General features: G+C 41.6%; 1 protein-coding gene across 1 annotated transcript in view; it reads left to right on the top strand.

The window, feature by feature from the left end:
• Window positions 1-11,454, top strand: part of ANKRD33B (ankyrin repeat domain 33B) — a 47,319-nt gene extending 35,865 nt beyond the window's left edge. Inside the window, 3 exon segments of the mRNA XM_044442803.1 lie at window positions 2,962-3,102; window positions 10,325-11,117; window positions 11,119-11,454. Coding sequence (XP_044298738.1) covers window positions 2,962-3,102; window positions 10,325-11,117; window positions 11,119-11,173 — 989 coding nt within the window. The 3' untranslated portion in view covers window positions 11,174-11,454.
• Window positions 11,455-22,400: the final 10,946 nt, after the last annotated feature.

The raw sequence follows: 22,400 nt of genomic DNA, 5'->3' as shown, positions 1-22,400 counted from the left end.
GATAATTAAAGCTGTGCCAGATGTTCCGCTATTTTTTATTGCTCATGTGAAATTTCTACATAAATATTATTAGATAAATGTAACTGACATACATTACAAAATATTTAACTGGACTGCAAAGTAAGGTGAGAGAACATTTTTTACAGCTCGAAATAATTAAGTCGTCGTTGCAGCTGGCTGCCAGACTACGTTATTAAACAAACCATCAACTCATCATACAACAAATGACAGTGAGAAAAAAATTGAATGAGTAATAATGGCACTAGATGTTTGTCTTGTTCTGTCAGTCCAATTACAAGGGCTTGATGGTTTAATTGGTCTTCAGACTGTTAGCTTCCTAACGTCTAGTCTGTCTGTGATAGATAGATTCTCGGTACTCCACATTTTTCAGGGATGCTGCCATACCAAGCCGAACAAACAAGAGGCAAGCCGGCTTTCTGATGTATATTATGTCTGATATGCTCTGCTGAAACTATTTCTGAGAATAGATTACATGTCTTTTACTAACTTGTTCAGTTGCTTTAATTCTTGCTCTGTCATGTTGCAGAGTTCAGGAGAGAAATGGCTTGGGTCTGTCTTTTAGCTTGTTTTTTAGGAGTGACTGGAAATTGAACCTGGGAATGGACAGTAAAACAGCAGTGTTAAAAAAAGATTAGGTTAGTTTGAAACAGGGGTGGGCAGAAAGGCAAGCAGGATTTACTGGGAAACCTGAGTTTAGTTGCTGTGGTCCCTGTGCTCCCACATATACCTGCACAGTGCCTTGTTTGGGTAGATTTCTCTAGCTTAGCCTAGAACCTTTTGCAAGGGGGCAGCCTCCCTTCCCTGCTGTATAAATGGTGGGTCCCCGCCATTTTGTCAGTTCACTTTCGACCACCATTTGCACAGTGCATTGGGCTCTCTAGTGTTCGACGTTGCTTTTTGTCACAACTTTCTATTTGTCTTACCCATATATACCTCACAATATTCCACCTTTTATTCTTTCATAAAACTCATACTCAATCTTTTATTATAATTCCTCACTCCTCTTCTTTTTTCCCTCCCCATCTACCCAACCATTAACTGTCACTCCCTGATTCTCTGATTCCCAATATTTAACAAAATAACTTCACAACAATGTGTGTGGAAAGACTGGGCACTCTCTTCAGTTCTGATACCTGAAAAACGGTCTTTAATTCTGATTGGATGTCTCCACTTGGTGGATCTTGGGGTTCTAGTAAAAACCAAAGTATCCTGTAAGCCTGGAGTTAGAATAGACCCATTCGAATAATTGAAAATCATGACCAACTTATCCTACTGATTTCAATGGGTCTTCTCTAGGTATAAGAATGTGGCCTCTCCTAAGTTATAATACTATTGGAGTTCATCAAGGAGCCCATCAAATTCCTATTAATGTAGTAATCTTTGAGTATAATTCTAATGCTTACCATTCATGATTTCTTGGAAATTATATTTGATGGCTGTGGGTAGCTAGGAGAACATTGCATCCAATTCTCCAGTGGCTTAATTAGCTTCCTGTAGTTTTATAGGCATAATTAAAAAAAGAATGCTTTTAATCTATTAGGCACTAAATTGTTTGGCCGTTGATATTTTCAAACCTCCCTTTCCTTTATGAGCCTTTGCGATCTCCAAAATTGCCCTTTTGATCAGGGATAAGCAAGTAGTAATTGATAGACCAGACCAACTCTAAATCAGTATATTTTAAACAGAAATTTTCGGTTTCACTGAAGCGGCACAATGGTAAAGAAAGGAAGCAGCCAATGTATGTGTACCTTTCTCTACCATTGTGCCTCTTCAGAGAATATTTCAGGAAGCACCTTGGTTTGTCAGCCTCCAAATCAAATCAATAACTTTATCTCAGCTGAGCAGTATGCTTTGTACCTGTCAAGCTTTACTGCTAGATGATGCAATTCTGTGAAAAGCCAGGCCCGAAATGAGTATCAAGAATAGTCTTCCCCAACCCAGTCCCCTGCAGATGCATTGGATTATAACCAACATCGTCCCCACGTGACATAACTAACAACCTGGAAGGCAACAGGCAGGGAGAATGTTCCATTAAGTTTTCCATCCTACTGTTGATTAGGCTTCCCATGAATGTATAAGATAATAAAGATAAAGGTTTCCCCTTGACGTGAAGTCCAGTCATGTCTGACTCTAAGGGGCAGTGCTCATCTCCGTTTCCTGGCCGAGGGAGCCAGCGTTTGTCCGCACACAGTCTCTGTGGTCACGTGGCTGGCATGACTAAACACCGAAGTGCACGGAACGCTGTTCCCTGCCCACCAAAGTGGTACCTTTTTATCTACTTGCATTTGCATGCTTTTGAACTGCAGGGTTGGCAGGAGCTGGGACAGAGCATGGGAGCTCACCCCACCTCTGGATTCGAACTGTCGACCTTTCGATCAACAAGCCCAGCAGCTCAGCAGTTTAAACCACTGCTCCACCTGCAGTCCCCAGTATGAGATAATAGTGACAGGATAATTCTAGGTACAAGGATAATATATGGGTTGGGATCCTAAGATGGTTAACAGGAGGAAGTTTCCCAACTCTCTTTCTCCTGCATCTCTTCCTCCAAACTCTCTCCAGTGCAGAATGGACCAACTTCCTCTAGCATGCCCTGTGTCCCCTCTCTCATTACTCAGAAGCTCCTACTCCACCTGTAAGGAATGTGCTCAGGGGAGCAGAGCTGTTGTAGCGAGGCATGGGAGCTCTTGTTAACTTACTAACTTACCTTTAAACTTAAAGATAAGTTAGCTTATCTTAGGATACCAGGCATGGTGTGTATCTTCTGCCATGCATCTGACTCTGAGGTAGGTATGCGTGAGAAAGATGGGGAGAAGGGAGAGAGAGAATCTGCCCTGAGCCTTAAGGCCTAATATTTTAAAATCCCAGTAAATAAAACAAGAAACATGTGTATCGATTTGAAATGGATTTTTTTTACTGACACATTTTCATTCTTCTTTAAAGGACATATCACCATAACACAGTATCTACTCAACTATTATCCTGGCCTTGATATTGAGAAAAGGAATGTCTTTGGATTTACTGCACTCATGAAGTCTGCCATGCAAGGTCGAACAGAATGTGTCAGAGCATTAATGCTGGCAGGTATATGGACTTCTCTGTTTCATTACCTTATTTCCACTGAAACATTGAAAAGATTGTATTTCATTGTATTTACTCTGTTGGTAGGACCTGGTTGCTATTATGACAGATGGATACACAGAAATCATTGTTGCTTGCTGCTGTTTTCTAAGACCAAATTGTGTAGATGGATCTACAATGATCACAACAATTTTTAAACTACAAAAGATTGCACAGTAAAAAGCAGTTTGCTTTTTGCAGTGGGGAGACTGAAACGTTCAAAGCACCCTGATTTCTTTAAAAATTGGTTGTCACATGTTGTTAGGTTGTCTCCAACTTCTGGTCCTTGACAGCCGTGCTCAACTCTTGTAAACTCAGGGCTGTGGTTTCCTCTATGAAATTGACCCCTCTCATACTTGGCCTTCCTCCTCCTCCTGTTCTTCCTCTTCCTCTTCCTCCTCCTTTGACTTTCCCTGGCATTACTGTCTGCCCCAGTGAGTCTTGCCTTTTCGTGATGTGCATGAAGTACAGAAGCTTCAGTTTCATATCATTCTTGCTTCCAAGGACAGTTCTGCCTTGATTTGATCTAGAACCCACTTGCTCACCTTTCTGTTGGTGCAGAGTATTTGCAAAGCTTTCCACCAACACCATGTTTTTACTGCAATAATTTCCTTCCTGTCAGCTTTCTTCTCCCTCCAACTTTCACCCGCACACACAGAGATCAGAAATACAATAGTGTAAAAGATCTTGGTCTTTGCTGAAATGTTCTTACAGTAGATGATCTTTCTGAGTTCCTACATTGCTGCCTTTAATCAGTAATTCACTGGAGATGTAAGAGGAGGGAGGGGCTGGTCAGATCTTTATGGGAAAGATATTCCAAAATTATGGTCCTGCCACTGAAACGGCTCTGCCCCGAGTGCCCACATGCATCAGAAGAGAAGAAGAGCTCCCTGAGCCACACCAAGGCCCTGTCTAGTCTGGCATTTCCAAACCAGATGCCAGTCCCAAGCCTCCAAGTAGGACATGGACTTGTGCAGGACAGGCTCATGTGGGAACAGATGAGCAAACAGTGGAGCAAAACTCAGGAAGCCAAGATTTAGGGTGGATGCCAGGAAGTACTTCCTGATGGTTGGGACCCCGAAGGTACGGAATGGGCTTCCACGGGGGTGGGGGGAGTTGAGGCCCCATCGGTGCGGGTGCTCAAGGAGAGGCTGGACATGCACATGGCGGGCATGTCATGAGTGGGGCCAGCTGGAGCCGGGGGTCAGGCTAGATGGCCCGGGAGGCCCCTTCTGCCTCGCTCTTGTTTCTGTGTTTCTAAGCCCTTTCACAAGCTCATCACAAGCTATTTAGGGCAGCGTTGCCAACGGACCCACAAAACCTACTAGCGTGGGAAAAGGGCTGGTTGAAGGAATGATCGAGAAATCCATCCCTTTTGCAGCTGCATTTAAGTACATAACAAGAGCTTCACTAGGTCAGATCAGGGGCCTCTTTAATGCATCATCCATTACCACAGTGGTCAACCCGACTCCATCTCCCTCCCCAGCCCCTGTATTAATGGCAGCAGCATAGGCAAAGTAGCCGTCCCGTGTTGCTTTTCTGAAGGCTCCTTCCTCAGAGTGAAGCACTGTGGGCAAGGTGCCACAGAGCTTATTTGCCTGCCATGCCCAAATAAGGTCCTGCATCTCAGTCCCCTTTAAGACCATGGCAACTGGTGGATGTCACAGAGAGGAGTCCATAGCTTATCTTCAGATCTCTCGTATGTGCAGGACCATGAACAGAGCATTTGGCAGACACTTACTTGCGAGACAGTCTCAGGTGTAGCAAATTCCATCATTTCTCTGTGCAAATAATGCTATTTTTATGCTGGGCAAAGAAGAGGTGGCTCTCCTTTTCCAGCAGCCCACTTGGCACAGATAAGAAGCAGTGCAGGAAGAAAATAGATGCATTTGAACGTGCTGCTGGAGGAGAGCTTTGCAAATGCCCCGGACCGACAGAAAGACAAACAAGTGGATCCTAGAGCAATTCAAACTACAGCTTGCCCTAGAGGCTTGAATGGCAAAACTGAGGCTGTCACACCTGGGGCGCATCATGAGAAGGCCAAACTCCCTGGAGAAGACAATCACACTAGGGAAAGTTGAAGACAAAGGAAGAAAATGAAGACCAAACTTGAGATGGATTGACTCCAGAAAGGAAGCCGCATCTTGAATTTAGAAGAGCTGAGCAGAACTGTCTTCCCTAGGCACTGGCTCACCTTCAAATGATTTTGAAACTATTTACAAACATAGTGCAAATGTTTTTAATAAATAAATAGTTCCTTGACACCCATGGTCACTGAGTGAGTGCTTAAATACAAGGCTAAGGGCTTTGAAAGCAAAAGCCAAACACTTAAGGAACAGAAACAAACAGGCAACCAATGTTGCCTGTTTGTTGCAAGACCATAGGAATATAATCTGATTTTTGAGCCCCAGATAACAGTCTTACTAGTCAGATTTTAGGCAAATTGAAGTTTTTTAAAAACTATCCTTACGTAGAGACCTTATAGTAGTGGAGCCTGACGGTGAGAAGAGCATGGAAAATGGAGGTGTTCTTGGGATAGGTCTGTCTTTTCCAGAAAGACCTCAACGGGTGACCTAGCTAAAGTTGGCAAAAGGCACTCTTTAGCCTTGTTGTCAATATCACTGCTATCTGAATATCCAGGGAAAGGATTGGGTTGAGGAGTGGCGCACCATGGAGGAGCCGTGTCCAAGGGATGAAGCAAAGTATGCCTGTGCTTGGTCCAAAGCTATTTCACTGGGAGTTTGCCTTTATAAAGACAATTTTACATAAATTAGTTCTTGGCAGGGCAAAGCTTGTGGGGTAAGGGGCCTAAAGGGCTTGAGCTTGTAAAAGCCCTTACAGTGAAGAGAAATTGCTCTTTGTTCACAGGGTACTTGCAAAGTTTTGCAGGGCAGAGCATTTGTGGTGTATTCCAGGTCACCAAGGATCTTGGGTTAATGGCAAAGTGATGTGGAGATGGGTCATTATTGCTGTTCATTCTGCGGAAGCTGGCCTTGCATTATATTTAGAAATAATTCATGGATTAAAGGATGCTCAGGCATTGCTAGAAATAATGGTGTTTCTAGTATAGTAAAGAGGATGAAATGGGGATTTATTGCCAAAAGGTTCAGAAGAAACAGAACTAAGCTTTAGCAGTCCTATTTTGAGAGATGTGAGAATAACTCTTAACACCATGCAAGTCTTAGTGATTGCTTGTAGTTTTGCCAGCTATTACATTATGTTGTTTTACTGAAATATGCGGAAGCTTCTAGTCACAAAATATGGTTAACACATGGTAAAAATGTAAATGTAAAGGATCAAAGACTCTAACCTGCACAAGTATTCCCAGAAGCAAACTTTTCAGAAATGTATTCAAGTTTATAAACATTTGCCATAATGAGCATAGTTCAGAGGGGAAAGCTGTAATGCCCCGACTCCAAATAAACCTGCTGCAGCTTAATTTTATTTCTATACTGTCCAACCACTGAAACTCTCCAGGCAGTTTACAGCAGCGCATAAAATATACTAGTATGCAATATAAGAATACAAATAACAGTAAAACATCATAAAATTATACAACAAAATGTAAAAGCAAGATTTAAAACCAGCTGAGACAAGTACAGTAACAGTTAAGACATAAGAGCCGAGAGACAGCTGACATAACACCCCAATATTTGAGCTGATTAAATGCCCTTTAATATGTTTTGGCAACGAAGGAAATAAAAGATACAATAAAAAGATCAAATCCATCTTGATTCTTCTTTGGTCTATTATACTTTGGGTCTTATTAATGACCCACTTTCCAAGAAAGCTTCTCTTACCCAGAGGTATTTGTGTAATTTCAGTGGCTCTCAAGGACTGCAGAGAGCAGTACCACAGGATTACAACACCATCCCGGTCTCTTTTCCTTACCTTACAAGTGCGGTTTATCACGTGTTGTCTTTTGGTGGCACAGCTCCAACATGGCTGGGGTGCGAGGGGACGGTTGGAGCAACAGTGCATCAAGACAGCACTCACACCGCTGCTAGAAGTGGGGTTGCATTCGAATACAAAAGGGTAAGCAGTAAGAGCTGTATGCTGCACCCTGCTGCACTGCAGAAAAGGCACTGCTGGAAATTAGAAAGTTGCATGTTCCAGATTTCAGAACATGTTCTAACAAAATGGGTGGGGTGGGGTGGGGGTTTCAAGCAATGGTTGGATGTTCCATGTCACTTGAAACTCTTTGCGTGCTTTTTCTGGAATCCTAGGTCAGACGTTTCATGCAGATGACACTCATATCTTACAGGATATGCAGCTGTATTAATTTAATGGAATATTAATATTCCAAACTGATAGGGCTGCTCAGATTAGTTACTCTGGAAAAAGTATATACTTATAATGTCAGATTGGTGTTAGAAAAATCAGATCTAAATGGGAATAGGCAGTTTCATAGATGGCTTACAAACCCAATATAGTTCTGAATGACAAACAGAATGTCATTATACTTGGAAGAGTGACTTGAATATTTATGTCTGACCCAGATGGCAAAGTATCTAGCCTCATCTATGTTCATGTGGGACTGGTTTTAAAGAAATCATAAACAGTACTTCAGTAGTGTTGAAACCAAATGTTTTATCCAAAACCAATTCCCTGGGGGAAAACATACAGTAAAATTTTGACACACTACTGAAAGATACTGCATCCTATAATTGGTTTCTGTGTCTGCGCGGAGCATCCTCAGAAATCTTTATAAATTTATTTATGGAAATTGTAGCTCCTCCTTTCTGCATCTCTACACATACCTCAAGGGGTGTATGAACAGCTTCCATGCACCTTCCTTCTGCACAAGCAGCCAAGAACATGGGTCAAGATATTTAACGCAGTGTGTCATGACAGAATTAAATTCATTCATAAAGGGAAACAGAAGAGACCAAAATATAGATAATATCTTTCTGAGGTTTAGAGATGACAAGAACACATTTTGCTTAGAAGTCTGCCCTGAGCAGATAGGACTTGAAGCAGGTAATAAATGTTGCATTTCAACTGACTAGTAGCACCAAATTTTCCTTTGTAGCACCACATTTTCTGGGCAATTGATGGATGGAGGGCCATAGACCCTGCCAAGCTTTTGGGCTTGTCCTCGGCCCTTTCACAATCTGGTACCGAAATCAGAGCAAAAATGAGGGAAAAGGCTAGGGAAGCAAAAGATAATTATTTCTAGTAAGACCTTTCCTTTAATATTTGGATTTTAAGAGCAGGGGCTAACCCAAAAATAGGGAGGAAAGAGTAGATACTGAGTTTTGGCTTTCCCTCCATGTTAGGCACAAGCACCTGTGCAGGACATGAAAAGAGAATTTTGAGTTTCTTCTAAGACGTAGCAGTGCTTTACAGTGATGTTCACAAGTCTTCCTGCATCGTTTCCTGTTCTGCTTGGGACCCACTGGTGATTTCAGTAGCTGTAGAGCAATATGATGACTTTGGGAAACTGGCAAACTCAAGTTATTCCTGCCCTAGCTGACTCTTGTCAACCTTCTTTGCATGAAAAGAGTGCTAGAAATAGCAGCTCCCTGAAAAGAGTTCTACAAGCTTCTAGGGATATTGTAAACAGCTGCAAAATTCATGTGTGTAACTTCATAGACGGCTACTCACAGAAAACAGTAAATAGCCTACCTTGTTGGTACCCTTGCTTTTGAGCTACAATTTGAAGAACACCTAGGAATGGACCTCTTTTGAACAGGGGAAATTTAAGTCCTAGAGTAGGAAAACCAGTCGGCTTCTTTAAGCTGGCCTAAGATAAAACATAGAACGAAATGAGAATGAAGTAATGCAGAATATCCCATTTTTGCCAAGTTTAAATATACAACACATTTACACTACTTGAATTTAGCAGAAGTTGAAGCAGTATGCCTTTCTGTAACACTTTGCCAGAATGCACAGGGGATAATGCTGACAAGGAGAAAATGATCCATTGTATCAACCTATTCCCCTCTTCCTATTCATGCTTTTCTGGAATGGAGTAGTTCCGGATGTACCTTTCACTCTTCTTGTCATGTAGCCTCATATTAACCGCTTAACCAAGAGATTAGCCTAAATCCACAGACTTGGGTTTCTGGCTGTACCATCTGCTGTAATGTTCTTGTCAGCAGGCATCTCTTCCAATGGTCCTTCGGTTAGCTTTGCTTAGTTTTCCTGGGTCAGTTTTTGTCGGCTGTTGAATTGGCTTTATCCTTTATTATAAGCTGCCTTGAGTTCTAGAAAAGTGGCTAATAAAGATTTGTTAGGAAAATGACTTTGAAGCCAAGGAACCCTATTGTTCGCCATTGTGTTCCCTTTTTGGAGCTAACCATGGAGGGCAGGGGGTGGGGAGTGAACATTAAGACCTGCAACTTAAGCTTCTGAACCAGGCAGGACTCACTTAAATACCGTGCTGTTTCTGAATGCAGTTTATCTTCATGTTTACCCTATGTCCTTGTTGCAATTTCCTGTAGTCTCAAACATTCTGCTTTTAACATGAAGTGGGATAGATAAAATGTAATTTGTATGGTCATTTGTCCTAACAAAAGTAAGATGCATGGAAGCCAAAAAGTAATGTGAGAAGAGTGCATGGAGTAAAATCGTATTTTTTTCTGGGGACCAAGTTATCCCTGAGGGCCACTGCCATTCTCTTCTGTACTGCCACTTTCCATGGACAGTCAAGGTAGTTGAAAAACAAAGGAAAAAGCCCAAATACCTTGCACAACACTGTTAAAAATGCCTTGCGTAATACTTACACATCATTAAGTCTGGAAGTTGTTCTACAGCTTTTTAAAATTCAGACTTGGTGAGGCAATGAAATGCAAGTTCAGCCAGCAAATATTTGTGTAATAATTGCCGCACACTGTAGATAGAGTCTCGTTTATGATGGTGCTGTTGGTTGGAGGGTTAATAGCATTAACTTAATGCTGTGCACTGCACTGCCCATCTGCTGACTCTCAGTACAAATCTCTGTGGATCACTAAACCGCTATCTAAATATTTAAAGTTGCTGAAAACCTGTGTTACATGTGTGATAAAGTGTCGTCTTATTATCAAAATACTTACTAGCTACGACAGTTTAAAAAGCTGTCGGGAAACTCAAGTTGTAGGGTTTGACCGTGATTTCTAAGATTCAGAATGTGCTTGACTTTACATCTACCACGTGATCCCTGTGTGCTTTTTTCAAAAGCAGCTTTCTCTTTCTCTTCTTTGAGGGGCAAACATTAATGCCACAGATCCTGGCCGCGGATTCACTCCTCAGGAATGGGCGTGTTACACAGGAAGAGCAGAAGCTGCCTATCTCATGCAGAGACTCATGGACAAGCCGCATGCTGAGCAGTTTTGTGACCAGTATGAGTTAGAATGGCCCAAGATGAAAGGACTCCTTGCCAAGGCTGCAGAGCCAAAAACCTGTCTGCAGAGGATCTCAGAAGGTGTGCGGTCAGCAGTATCTTTCAGAGCTTTCCAGGGGCCTGAAGAAGATGGCGTCCTTGATCATATGGTTAAGGCGACAACGAGTCTGAGGAGCTCTTTTGTTGCCATTGCCTGTAGGACTGTGTGTCCTGGAAGTCCCCCGGGTGTAGGAAAACGCAGGCCTGCTGTGCAGGAAATCCTTAGGAGACAAAGAGCCAGGGAACTTAGATCTTTAGAGAACAGAGACCATTTTGACAGCTATGAGAAGCTATTTCAGAACTCTAGAATTACTTTAGTCTCCAAAAAGAAGGAGCGCCGAGCCAGCCTGCAGCCATTCAGTCTCAGTGTACCTCAGGTGAGCATCGTGGTTCCAAGGAAATCCAGCCTGTTGCCACTGCATTTGCTAAGACGGAGCAGCGTGCGCCCTGGCTTTGTTATTCCCAAAGTCCGTGTCAACAAGGCCCCGCCGCCGACTTTCCAGCCGGAGAATGTGAGGCGCAAAAGTAATGCCAGTGATGGGACCTACTTGCAGATCCCTAAATGGAGATATAAAGAGCTAAAGGAAGAAAGGAAGAAGGCAGAGGAAGAAGAAAAGAGCAGAAAAGGCTCAGAAAGAGAAACAAGGGTCTCCACAGAGAAGCAAAACCTGAACAAAGATTTGGAATCAAGGCAGTGCCATGGTTATAAGATGCAGGCCAGCACGTTGTAATGGAGGGGAGGCAGGGGGAGAGAGAAGCCCAAATTTAAATGTTCTCTTGCAGATCTGCTGACAGGAAAGGGCGTATTCAGAAAGATTTAGGGAATCTGTGAACAGTTTTAAGAAAGACTGCTTCTTACAGAAAATAGGATCAGGGGTTAATGGTTTAAACTTCCTATGTTAAAAGAGTAAAAGTATAATCAGGCAACGTGATACGCTTGCAAGAAAATTGGTATGGATGTCATAATTGAAAGTCTTTTTAAACAGCATAACCCAGATTATACAAACACTGGCCTCAGGATATATGAAAAGATATCTACAGTTTTTACCTAAATGGATTGTGGTTTATTTCCCTGGTGAGTTAAAATAAAGGGCTTCAGTTTGCTGCCTGCCTTTATGAAAATATAAAGAATATAATGTGTTTCCACTAAGCATGTTAAATGATGCAAAAATCTCAGGGCATTTTATAGGGTAAAGCGAATGTGTGAAATAACCATTTTTGTAAGTAATGTTTTAATTCTGAGAAATATTGTTAAAGGGATTAAGTGATCTGATGCATTTCCTACTGTCTAATGGATGTTTCTGCCATTTTAAAAACAAAATGCTAAAACCCACAGCAAAGTGCAACATTTCTATGGTTCCTTCCATATGCTCTATGTATGGTTGTATACCTTTATAATCTATTTGTGTCCCCAGTAAACTCAGGATATTTTTAACTGGACCCAGAAATTCTGTTGGTGGCTGTACCTGCCTGCTAAAAAAGAAGGAAATGAAGAAGTTTCTTTGGTGACATTTTGTTTGCTTGTTTTATACATTTATATACGGTTTTGGTAAATCCTGAACTGGTTAAAATACAGCTAAAAATAACAGTAAAATCAACACTGTCTCTTCTTTATATTGCTACCCATGTTTTCTTGCATGTCAACAGCTCTGTGCAAAAGTATATGATTTCCTGTGAGGTCTGATAAAAGATATCATCCCTCAAGAAGTCCAGTAAGAAATAAAGAAAATCCCAAGTGTCTTGCACAGCTCACATTTAACAATATAACCACTTTCACCAGTGAAAGATTAAGAGAGTATGTAACTACCAGGAGGGAAATTCTATAGCACAAGCCACCAAATTTCCAGACCAGTTCTGTGCAAAACTACTTACTCATTAGGCAGCCCTTGCTTCTGCACGAGAGCCTAGAAGAGGATTGAAGAACTTGTGGCCTTCCAGATGTTTCGGCCAGGGCTGGTGACAGTTATAGGTCAAAACATCTGGAGGACCACCAGTCCCTTCCCTCTGGCACAGGGTAGCAGCCGCAGCTGAGAGAGGCATGATTCACGTACGCAGCCGAGCGTTGCTTTGACTGCTTTCTGCCTTCTGTACTCATTAAAATGCTCGGCCATATTCAGTTCCATTAATTCACACTAAAAACAACAACACTGCAGATTACCAAGATGGAGCCAACACTGTCAAGCGGCACTGCTTCTTGTGTTTGCGGGACAAGCTTTAGATGCCCGTGGCAAAACTGCCTACTTGCATCTCTTTGATAAGTTATGACAGAGCTGGAGCATTTTGTTCACAGCCAACCCAGTATATTTACGTATCAAATCGGGGAGCCAGTTTCTCAAAACCAATCAGTTCTGACAAGGAAGTACATGAGTTTGCACTCGGATTTTTCATCTAAAAGACAGGTTCAGTTGAAATGCACTTTTGCACTCTCTCAGGGTGGGCACTGAATAGCAATGTGCAAAAGGTGTGACCTATTTGTATGTGCAATTGTATGTCATAGTTTCAATCAAAGGACAATAAATTCTGTTTAAATTACAGGATGTTTTCAGTTTGATTAGGAACCTTAATGTTCCACTGTGGCTTCTTGGCTTCAGCTGTTTCCTATCTCTTTATTCCCGCTTATGTAGTCATTTACATCTTGAGTATAATGTCATAATTTACAGGATTTACAAGACCCAGCTAAAGGAAGCCGGTGTAGGAATGGAAAACCTCACAGCAGTACCCTGGCCTGATTGAAAAGCGGACATATTTGGAATGTATAAATGGAATGGCTGTGAATTTTTACCTCCCAAGCCAGAAATGCCAAATTGAAACACGCTATTTAGGAAATACTACATATAACGTATGAGAGTTAATGAGAGGGTGCATTTTAAAGTGTCACATTATTTTGTGATGAAGCATTCCATATTCAGGTAGCTGTAACTGCTGTGTGTGTGCATGGCCACATTTCTGAATATAAAACATCATAGTATCCGGGAAAAATGAAAATTCACATTTGTGACTTCGGATAGTATGTACACTTGTTAATGATCTGAAGATACATCTTGATTTTAAAATGACATATGTTCTAGTGATATTACATACCAGCATAGAAACGAGCATAGCAATGATATAAAAATGTCTCCAGTGAATACCTAGATTCTAGTATGAATACAAAACATGCTACATTGCTAATCTAAAAATGCATCAGATCTCTCTGCTAAAAATGTCTCAAAAGCACCCAGTTACCTACTATCTGAAGTGTGCTACTTTTCTGGACATCAAATAGACTCGGAGCTCAGCTAACATTCATGGAAACCTCACCAGTGAAGAAAATCTTTCACTTGCTTCTTTATTCCTCCCAAAATACTGCACTTCCACAATGTTCTGTTGATACTTGAAGTCAGTGTTTGGACTACTGTTACGAAAAACAAAATATAGCAACACTAGCAACGCTGGAAACACGAAGTCAATATTTGGACTACTGTTACGAAAAACAAAGCAAACACAAAGGTACTATTTCACACAGTCATATATTTGGCTAGTACTGAAGGAATTTGAGCTTTTGCTTTGTTATAAAGCTTTGTAAAATGCTGTAGTGCTCTTTACACACAATATCATGTTCTCATTTTGGACTATTTGAACTCCATTTATTTAGCATATGGCTTATTATAAATGGGCTTATGATTTATATTAGCATTTAAATTAAGTTCAAAACACATTTAAAATATAAAAGCTAGAAAGGTCGCTATTCAAACATTAATGTCTAGGCCATCTAATCATTGAAGTGTAGCACTGTTTATATGGAAATAGACACTTGACCAGTATATGCCCTCAGTTTACGGTCAGTCATGATACGATGTACAGTTTGATGTGGAAATCCAAGGTCACACATACGCAGACAGATTCCATTCCTGGAATTATTCAACTGTTTTGCACCCTTGCTAGAGTTGGGCTGCACTTTTTTACCTGAACTTGCCTAAAATGAAAGTCAATAAAAATAATTCCATTCGTGTTTGCTTCCATTATACACCTTGCCTATAAGAACTGTTGTAGAGATGTCTCTTTTATTGCCTGGAGGGTTTAAAAGGAAAAAAAAAATGATAATCTTTTCTCAAGTCAACAGGGAGCGCATCCGTGTTGCCTAATATTACATTCTGCCAAAATTTGTCGGATGTCCATAACGGTTTTGTTCGGGGATCCCCAGTGTGTTTTGCATGGAGGTCGAATGTTTCATTTTTTGATGTAGTGTGTGTTATTTGGTGCACTTGCTTTGGAGTAGGGCTTTATGTGTGCACAAGCATGTGACTGAGAGTTTCTGAGCGTCACTGGATTGCCTTCTGTGAAATTGGTATTTTGTTGTGCTTTGTGCAGGCAGAAAAGTCTCCCACAATGTACATAGGATTCGGCAATTAGAACTCAAGACTGCATCTTTCTTTTTCACTGTTTCTTGTCTCTAAAACAAACTGTTTTATCTAATTGGAAATCGGTTGTTGGAGTAGAGTACAAAGGCATAGTCTTGTGTGCTTTCAGATTCACTGGTGTGCCATTGGAAATAATGGCATTATTTATTTATTTATTTTATTAAAAGCTTTTGTATGCCATTCTATTATACAAGATCTCAGGATGGCTTACAAAGGTCTCAGACAGCTTGCAATTTTTGTGACATGGCTTGCCCTCCATGGATAAATCTGCCTCGCTATGCCATTGAGAAAACCTACATGAGAACATTTCAAAAGTGCCCAATGGCTCAGAAAAGTTGGGGGCCCTGAATTGGTCCAAATTTATATTTAGTTGGCAGTTTTAAAACTGCATCTGACTAGTTTGGGTGATAAACCAAAGACTGTACCAGTCACAGCTTAAAAATAGACCCAAAAGTGAATTACACAGCTCTCAAGGAGCAACCTCAAGCATGCCCAGGGCTGTATGTATTCTGCACTCATAAATTGTGCACCTAAGCAATTTGGAAAGAAAAATCTAAATGCTGTAGCTTGTATAAATTATTCAAACAGAAGAGATTTTCATGTTTTCTTATTTGCCTTATGTGCATACATACATGAAATTTCTTTTGTAATTTAGCCTAATCTGGTTTTATCATCTATGATGAGAGAAAAAGACTTACACAAGACATCAGGACTGAAGCCCTGGCCCCAAGCAGAGGAATTGTATCCACCTTGCTCTTGCTGAAGCATCTCTTGTTTTAGAGATTACAGCTGGACAACTTTCTCTGCATAATTCCAAACACATCTCCCTAACACCAAGGGCTAGAAGCTTGCTTTGAAACGAGAATTGAAAATAGCTATTTTCTTGATTCTTTTAAAAAGCAAACAACATGAAACCGCTTGATCCCACTAGTATTTAAGTAATTCCAAAGCAATGCAATTTTGCAAAAAGCAAACGAAGAAAACAATTTCCCAAATGGACAAGGAAGAGCATGAGAACTCGAATCACCCAGCAAAACATGATACCTTGTTTTCTGTCCACACGTGTTTTTCATGTATGCCACAAGGATCTGAGAGCAGCAGCCACCTGCTTTCTCTTGCCGGAGAAGTATGGACTATGGATCTGCTGCAGTGCTGCCCCAAAACGGCAAGAGCACAGAGGAGGGCAGGTGCCCCCTCTTCCCTCTTTGGAGGTGTCCTCTAGAGGAGGATGCAGGAATGCCCAAGGGAATCTGCCCCATTTGTGCAGAAGAGACTTTCCAACAGCTGGGGGGAAGCTGAAGTCTCAGTTCAAGAGAAGGGCCTTTCCCTCTGTGTTCCCTAGGATATCACCAGCAGGGATGAGTGGGAAGGAGCAGGGCGCCCACAACAGGCCCGATCATCTGGTAGGTTCATCATGGCTCCACATGGCACTTGTGGTGACGCAGAGCTGCGGTTGCATGCCCATTCTGACAGCCCGAAAGAGGAACTTCCTCATCTTCCAACTACCATCCTTTTTTGGTGTCTTGATGCTGAATGGGTAAGCAAGCATTCCAAGGGGTCTTACAAGGAATATACTAATGAAGTATGAGAGACTAGTACCCAAAATGTTTTACACACCAGTGTGCCTGCATGTCGAAACAGTGCAGGATATATTAACACTAAATAGTGATAATACTGGGGTTGAATTCTAACCCCCCCCAACTCCAGCATGTAATTGATTTGCAATTGCAATATTATTGTGAGTTCAAAGTGCAATTGCTGATATTACCTACCGTGTATATAAATACAAATTATATTATGTAAAAAGCATCAAATATTAATTTGGTATAATCCACAGTGGACAAAGCAGAAATGTATTCCACTAGTACAATAAATGGAATTGTTTTTGAGTTAAGACTGATCCCCAGATACTAAAAGAATATACTGAGATAATCCAGAAATACTCTAAATTACAAAGCCAAGTACTGTTTTCATTTTTCTTTTTAAATTATGCTTGCTGTTATCCCTGGCTATTCTCTTGCCCATCCCAGGGAATTCATTATTTGTAGCAGAAACCTACACAACCTTATTCAGAAGTCCAGTTACATTAAATGAGGCTCCATCCCAGGTGAGCAAGCACAGAATTCTCTCCCTTAGTAAGGCTTCAGCCTTTCCTCCAGCTGTTTACTCCCAGAGAGAAGCAATGCTACACCAGCAGCCTAAATAACTCAGGATGGGTGCGTCATCACTCAGGGCCCTCTCCTTGCAAAGCGTCAAGACTATTTGCTAAGCTGTGGAGGGGTGTCGTTTCCATAATCCTCACTGCTAGGAAGAGGTGGCAACATTGTCATCTCAGACAGTCGCATTATTAAATTGACAGGCTTCAATGGGGACCCCACATTTTTTAAAAGGGGTGGGCAGACAATGTCCTGAGTGCATTCTCTGGCTGAATAGAGCCCCCTGGGTTTCTGATGGCCATGAATGGGATGGCAGAGGACACTGAGCGAGTCCAACTAAGCATGACTAGGACCTGTCTGAAGTTTCCTCCTTGCCAGTGGCGGCAGTGAAGGAGGTGACCTCTGCCACCACGCCTCTGTGTAGACTCAGTCAACAGAGCTCTCAGTGGTTGAAGGTCTGTTAGATTCTGGCCCACTGCAAGAAAGCCTAGATCTACAACCACCAAATTTTGTGACATTTTGCTGGTGTTATTTAGATCCGTGCTTCTTTGGATACCATAGTTAATAGTGCTCCAGGTGGTGTACGTATCTTCAGCTTCTATTTCTCCAACTATAATAGATCTACCTTTCTACAACTTGAAGGTGTGGACAAGGCCTTTGAAGAAGTGAGGCCTATGAAGCTAGTTCCTTGCCCTTCCTAGCTGGGGGAGGGGGTATCTATGGGCAGCAATTTACAACCATTTACAAAAAGTACCGTTCCAACTCATCCAAGCATTATTCTTCGCTTATTGTAAGCTGCCATGAGACCCACGTTCTAGTAACAAGGTTAGAAAATAAGTACCTTATCACATAACACAAAACATGAGATTCCGCCTCCCACTCCACCCGATACACAGAACACAGCACTTGGTGGAGGTTCCCTTTTACAGAGGTGCAGGCAAAGCAAAGATCCCATTCAGCTTCCTCTCCTAAAGAGACACAAGCAATTGAGCTACCAACATTATAGTACAATTTTGTATTATAACAGCTCACACCTTTGCAGAATCTGGAACCACGACTCCTGCCCAAAGCCTGACACGTCCCATTTCCAGTGTGCAGCTCCTTCCATACTGAAGCATCGCCATATTGCACTGTGGAATAGCTATATAAAGCTAAATAACCACTGGCCTCACTCCTGTATCTTTAACAGCAGGCTGACACACAGAAATTGGCTTATGAAGATTTTCCCACATAGAAATGGCTGGAACATTTCACCTGCTTAGAATGCTAGATACCAGGAGTAGACTTACAGAATAGTAGGGTCAGAAGGGGCCAAGAAGGCCATTGGGTCCAACCTGCTGCTCCGTGCAGACAGAACTGGTGCATTTTCTTTCAGCAACTCACCCGTTTCTTTCAGCTACTCACCCCTTATACTCAGATGGATGCAGAAGCAACATAGGATCTGTCTCTATTTCCCTCTAGGTTATACCACTAACCTGCTGGGCACCATCACCATGGGTTGAACAAGCCATGGTTGATGCTTAAACTACTGGATACGGCAGGCCCTATTTGCCTACCCGGGCATGGTCTGCCCTATAGGAACCCAGACAGCCTGGTTGTAGGAGGAGTAAACAACTCTCTGATAACCAGAACAATGTGTGCATTTCTGCTGGGTTAAAAGTCAGCAACTTAAAAGACCCAAGAGCTACATACCTATTTGCATTCAAGGACTACATAAGGTTTATGTGTACAAGGCAAAAAAAAAAAAAGGAGATGCTGTATATTTAACAAATGTTCCCCTAATGAGTTCTAGGATGCTGTTTTTGTTCCAGACAGCTCCAGGTGCCACATCAGGTCCGGACTAATGTTCTTTCTGTTTGATAAACCATCCCGTTTGGATGCCAGTATGACAATTCATCATCATATCACAGGCTCATGTTGAACCAGCTCAGGTTAATGTTCCCCCCACTAAGAAAACAGCTTCAATTTAAAATGCAGTTTTTCATCATCTTGAATTTTTAAACAGTGCCACAAGGTATTCCGTGAACACTGAAGCTAATCAAATCTACATTTGCAAGATAAATAAACGCCAGATCTTATACAATGCCAGACAGCTTCCTTGCTCAAAGGAAGCAATGTTTGATGAGTTTCATAGTTCTCTAAAATTTGGATAGGAGTGGATTTTGCAAAATGTCAAATGTTTTCTACATCAAACAGCTACCACATCTCCCTGAATCCGACCTTAACAGAGCCTGTGACAAGCGTGATAGGTTACATATTCCCTAACAAAACCTGTAAACAAGTTTGCCAATTTTAATTCCAATAGGGAAATGTACACCAATACATTTTAAGGCAAACTCTACATAAAGATCTTCTTTACCTGCTATGTGGAAACCCCACAAATGCAAAATCCTTCGTTTTCCCAATCTTAATGCAATGACAGAAGCAAAGAAGCTACTATTTTATTAAATCTAGTTAAATTTAATTTTAATCAAATTAAAATATTCCGGACATATTGCTGACTGCGATTAAAGCAGAAGATCTGAAGAAAGTCAAAGTGTGCCAGTCCAGCAGTTTCCTTCCTCAAGTCTCGTCTCATTAAGTAGAGGATGCCCACCCAGCTTTGGGGTGCATCTCCCCCCTGTCCCACGATGGCCAATTCCATTTTGGTAGGAATTGGCTGCAGGAATGCAGTCTGGCTTGTAGGAATGCACCTAAGCTTTCAGACCCTCCCCCACCCCCAGCACTGCAGGAGCGGATTGCTGACATGATCACAATTATTCCTCAAGCAGTTATAAGCTTAACACTAGCAAATCTTTCCTACAATCTAAACCATAATGAAGGAAAAATATAGCTGATGGCAGCGGGTGCTGCCTGTAGCTCACTGACAGAAAAATATTCCCAAATCTGGTGGTGGAACATCTGTTTCTTTTGTAATATGGGTGACTAGAGATGAATAAAATGATTAACTGAAAACTTTCAAATAGATTGACAGATTTTAATATTCTGTCTACTCATATCAGTTACCTTTTAGGTTTTCATTTGCCTCCTCTGTAGGAGACTAAATATCCTAATCTCTGTGGTACAGAGAAGAGTAATGCCCAGGCAGTTTTCATTTCTGAATGCTGGTTCTGTTTATAAATGGAATTCACAATCTTAATTGTAACCTGCACATTTTGCGTTTTTCTTATGAATGACCAACACCCTGCAATATTTCAAGCTCCAGGTATGAGAAATGGATAGAATCTAACGACATGAGGGCTGTGACCAGCTGCACCTTCCCAAATCTTTCAAGTCATCACTATTGCTATGAAGGAACAAGGAGCCGAGCACAGTGGGCGAACTCTGTAGCCAGCAAATACAGAATCAGCACACCAAGATTGTTTGTTTGCATTTTTCCATTTTTGTTCGCAACTTCCATTTTTAGAACCGTAACCCTTTTCACCTGACCTTGTCAACAACCTTTTCCAACTGAACCAGTTCGATGACGAGGCGTAGCATAATCACGTCTAGAGTGTCGCAAGCGTGATCCAGGCCTTAGCTCGATTTCAGTAGTCCCAACAAATGAACTGAGGAGAACACTTTGGCTGCAACCTAAACGACGAGACGGGAGCCCTCAAAACAGACTAGAAAAGCCATGAGGAAGATGTGATAACGCATGAGTCATAACCCAATGTGTTCTGGGCTCCAAAGGTCCTTCATCAGGGAAATTCAGAATGGTTGTCAGATTTGAACATGCTGTTCCTTTACTACATTCTAAACACACTAGTGTCTTACCACACGCTGACCAAGCTATCCTTGTTCCACACTCCAAAGAACTGCCTCTGGGACATGATGCTCTTTCTTTCAATAGACATTAAACGTACACTTAGAGGAATCCCCTTTGAGAATAGATTTCAATCTATCTTACAGCGATACCATTTTTTTAAAAATGTCAAACATTTATTCTTTAGTTTTGTCACAAGACAGGAATTTTAAGCAGACTGCAGGAGGAACAGGTTGGTTGTTAGTGAAAGATGTCCCTGAAAGTTTGCCAAACAAAAGGAATTGCAGACAAGTTACAGAAAACAAATTCAAAATCAGTCTCCTTAAACCCATCGTTTCTTCTTTTGCCTTTTGAATTTGTTTGAAGCCATCTCATTGGTTTACTCTGGCCAAGCCAAGTAACTTTAGGAAATCTGACCGGCTGTTATGTATGCGAAAGCATAAGAACTGTAAGATTTTCCCTACTGGATTAATTCTAACACCTAGTATTCTGTTTTAACCTGAATGTTCGATGCTTGTAGGTATGACAATCATAGCCCTCCCTTTTTGTCCAACTCCACTGTCACACTGCCTCTAAAAAAGGAGACCACATTTAGTTATCCCATTTAGATCCCATTCAATTATTCTGCCCTGAAATACCACTAGGATTCAAAAACGCATTTTGTTTTGTGCATAGTTAGACCTTGTCACACATAAAACCACCATTATATAATAAGTGCAGACACACAGGGTACCATATTATCTTTGAAAGTGTTGCATGTGGTTGGAATCCCTCACCTGTGCAAATAATGATTAAGTGACCAGAGAGGTAAGCCCATTTTATTGCACCCAACACTGGGGCCTCTCATTTGCCTTCTGGCTCAAGAATAGCTTCATCCAGTCAGCCAGCAATCAGATCTCATTAATTCCTAAGGACTTCAAGGGAGACAAATATGACAATCATTTCTTAAAATGTGGAGACTGCACTGGGAATAATGTCTTTACCAAGAAGCAAATGGGTCCGTGTATTGCAGATCAGAAGGTTGAATTTACAGAAAAGCTGGTGGGCATTTATGCAGTTCGGGTTAACTAGAGAGGGGGGAAATCCAGTGGCGGCAACTATATTTGTGTGGGGATCCCATGTGCAATCTTCAGTGAAGACCAAGAGTCTACCAGTCTTCTGCAGGGGTAATTTGACCCTGAAATGGGTACCCGTTTGAGCTCAAAGAGCTTGTTGTTAGTTTTCCCCATTTCATCAGCAACTTACCTTAGACAATGGCAATTAAATAGGATCTCTGTGTGTCTAATAGCAGGGTGGAAAACCCCAAACATGGAGAAAAGGAGTAGCATGAACTCACACACCCTTAACAGTAGTCGAGAAAGTCACTGGATCATAGTAGAGCTGTGAAAGAAAGCCACTGGGTCCAACTCCTGCTATTTGTAGGATCTGTAGCAGAGGGCGGAACAAAGGCATCTGTGATGCCTCCAGTGCGCAAGAGGCTCAGACCTCCTAAAGCCACAACCATCAGCACGTTTTTTCTGATGTCCAGCTGGAATCTGGTTTCCTGTACCTTAAGCCCATTATTCCACGTCCTCCTGTGAAATTCACTCCTTTTGTGA

Source organism: Varanus komodoensis, unplaced genomic scaffold, assembly GCF_004798865.1.
Source record: "Varanus komodoensis strain SLA01 unplaced genomic scaffold, ASM479886v1 scaffold40, whole genome shotgun sequence".
NCBI classification, from domain to species: domain Eukaryota; kingdom Metazoa; phylum Chordata; class Lepidosauria; order Squamata; family Varanidae; genus Varanus; species Varanus komodoensis.
The sequence above is the reverse complement of the archived record's forward strand: the minus strand, read 5'-3'. Positions and strand labels throughout refer to the sequence as shown.